At 34.3% G+C, this 3,067-nt stretch overlaps 1 protein-coding gene across 1 annotated transcript in view; it reads right to left on the reverse strand.

Annotated features, from left to right (window-relative positions):
- Window positions 1–1,135, reverse strand: part of LOC107622582 (BTB/POZ domain-containing protein At3g05675) — a gene marked incomplete in the record, with an annotated part of 2,464 nt that extends 1,329 nt beyond the window's left edge. The window contains 3 exon segments of the mRNA XM_016324531.2: window positions 9–266; window positions 533–592; window positions 730–1,135. Coding sequence (XP_016180017.1) covers window positions 9–266; window positions 533–544 — 270 coding nt within the window.

Here is a 3,067-nt window from a genome sequence, read left to right on the forward strand (position 1 = left end):
ATGCTAACGTATAGAAGGCGTATGAGATTCACATGGTAATCAAAATCCAATTCTTGGCAATAGACATCGACACAGTGACGAGAACCAAGGATCTGACATGTTGGCCAGTTCTCAGATAGCCGGTCGGCGAAATACTTGCAATTTTTGGTAAGAATCTCAGAGTGGCAGTACAGCCAATCGTCTCGACCTTCCTGTGTGCGAAGCCTCACCACAACATCACTGGTTGGTTGATCCCCAATTACATGGGTAGTCTTTTCTTCTTTATCCTGAAAGAAACAGAACAACATAACTTCCTCAGACCATAATAAAAAATTTAACTGTCCCTAAATCAAGTCTGAATTCAACCTAAGAACTGCACTCAAGCATTTAAAAGTTTAATGCAGTGCATTAATGTAGCCATGAAGCCAGTTTCAGAAATTGAAAGAATTAACAACTGAATAAGAGCCCATAGAATCTAATTATTAAATTCTCTTAAAAATACAAAAGGCAACAAGATAAATTATGATTACTGAAATGGTGAGAAAAAACTTACAGCAGGATCCATTGAAATGAAGACAGAACTATGTAGCAAGTTGTTTCCACATCTTAGCAGCTGCACAATCACACAACAACAATTAAAGTCTCCATTTGGATCTAGCAAGAATAGTGGCTCAATTAATTTTCAAAACAACACATGCAATACAAAACAATCAAATCAACCAAACAAACAAACAATATCAAAGTAAGTACCTTGTTGGATGAGTAATTTAGTAAGGAATAGAAGGAAATGTTGGAGGGTTTAAGGGGTCCAAATAAGGAAAGTAAGTAATTAAGTGGAAATGGGGGTATTGGAGAGAAGAAACAAAAAATACATCGTACCGACACGAAAATAAGCAAGGATGGTGGTTGTTGTAAAAGAGCACCGCTTCGTTTGATGGCGGCTGGTTGGATTGGAAGAAAACCCAGAGGATGAAGGAACCGAATAGATCAACCAAACTTTGTTATCTTCCTACTCATTCGCTCACTCACACTCTGTTTTCTATTATTTCTCAATTTCTTCTTCTTTTTTTTGGGGGAACATTTAAGTTTGTTACCTTCTTTTCTTCTATTTATCCAGTATTCCTTTTGTTTCTTTTCTCAACTGCTAACCGGCAGTTAACAAAACCCTTGCTTTAATTCATTTCCCAATTCTTTCTAGTTTTCTTAGTAAATTCCATATTCACCAACATGTTACTTTTTATGGTTCATATTCATGTGTAATTGATTTTAAGTGAAACTATTATTGAGAATTATTAAATAATTTAATATGTTTGGTTAAATTGTTATTGAGGTAAATATTAATTTGATATTGGAAAGATTTTGATATTAATAAAATAATATTTAAATAATATTATTGATAAAATGGTTTTTAAAAATTGACAAACGTGTTTCTAAACTTGTTAGAACACATTTCTAACAAATATAATGTTGATATAGGTACTATATTTTAATAATATGGCATATTTCTTTAATTAATTACTGAGTTGAATTTTTAATAATTACGAGGTAAGAAACTCGAGTTATCTCTTGTCCTGAACTCCAAAGATAAATGCTCATCTATCTTAAATCCACCACCACCACAACCACCACTCTCAGATGTCTTGAATCACAGCAACCATCACATCCCCACCTTCTTGATCATCATTGTTTCTCTTATATGCACCGCTTTCTTTGCCTTCTTTTGCTGTGTCATCAACGTCAAGTTCTACTCCTCTAACACAACGTCAAGTTCTACTCCTCCAAGAGCAGGTCAATGACTTGCTTTGTTTGTTTGAGCGAGTTTGAAGAAAACGACATCCTCAATTTTATGATCTTCTCAAATCAGATAGAAAAACCAAAAACAAAGATTGAAGAACAATAAAAAATCAGTTCAGCAGCAACCTTAGAAATACAAATTTGTTCCTCAGCATTCAGCAACCGCATAAATAAAAATTTAGCACAAATTAATTTAATTTTGTTCACATTCAAATAATGAAATGAGAAGAGATTGACTTACCGGAAGGAAGAGCAACCAATGACAAAGAAGCTGACAACGACCATGAAGAACAATCTTGTTGGAGGCGGTGATAGAGATCGGATTGCAACAAAGACGATTATGCCTCTAACGATCTTGCTGGACGGCGACGAAGACGATTCTCCTCTAACGCGACGAAGAAAGGCGATGCTTCTGCCTCTGATGATTCTCCTCAAGTGCGTGAAGACGACGTTCTCCTCGGGATAGGTCAGGCACGTGATGGCGACGTTCTCCTTGGGTTGGCTCTTAGGTGCGCAACGACAGTTCTGCAGTGACCTTGAGAGTGAGAGAGGGGAGCTTGGCAGTGGGAGGAGGGTGGCAGACGACGGAAAGAGAAGAGGTGGAGGCACATTTTCCAATGAGAGTGAGCAGGGGAAGCAATGAGAGGGGAGGAGCTAGGGCAAAAGAATTGAGGATACAGCTTGTAATTGTTAAAAATTAATTATAAAAGCCAATTCAATAATTAGCTAAAGAAATATGTCATATCATCAAAATACAGTGCCCATCTCAGCACTTTTTCGTTGGAGATGGACACTTCTAAAGACACGCTTATCAATTTTTAAAATCAATCAAGGACTATTTTATCAATAACATTTATTCAAATACTATTTTTTCAGCATCAGAATTTTATGAGTACCGAATTGATATTAATCTCATTGTTATTTAACGGTTTTTAACTAGCAATTTCGCATAAAGATAATTGTACGTGAGTTTTTGTCACCTTTTATTCATGAAACATTGTTACAGCAACAAGAACAAAATTCAAAATCTTAGAAGAAAAAGATATTTCAGAATATTGCAATACTTTTTGTGTTGATATAAAAACTAAAGAAACTCAAATTTATTCTTAGTTTTATTTTTATGATTTTTAAAATTGAATATTAGATTTACTCTCAGATTTTAGTTCAACGTCAAAAATATCAATTTGTTAGTTTTTCTTAGACTAATTTTTTTTGTTATCTATAATTATCGTATGGCTTTTGTTTAGAAAAATTTATTTTCTATGAAAAAAATTCAGCAAAATATTATTTTACA

Source organism: Arachis ipaensis, chromosome B10 (genome assembly GCF_000816755.2).
Source record: "Arachis ipaensis cultivar K30076 chromosome B10, Araip1.1, whole genome shotgun sequence".
Classification (NCBI taxonomy): domain Eukaryota; kingdom Viridiplantae; phylum Streptophyta; class Magnoliopsida; order Fabales; family Fabaceae; genus Arachis; species Arachis ipaensis.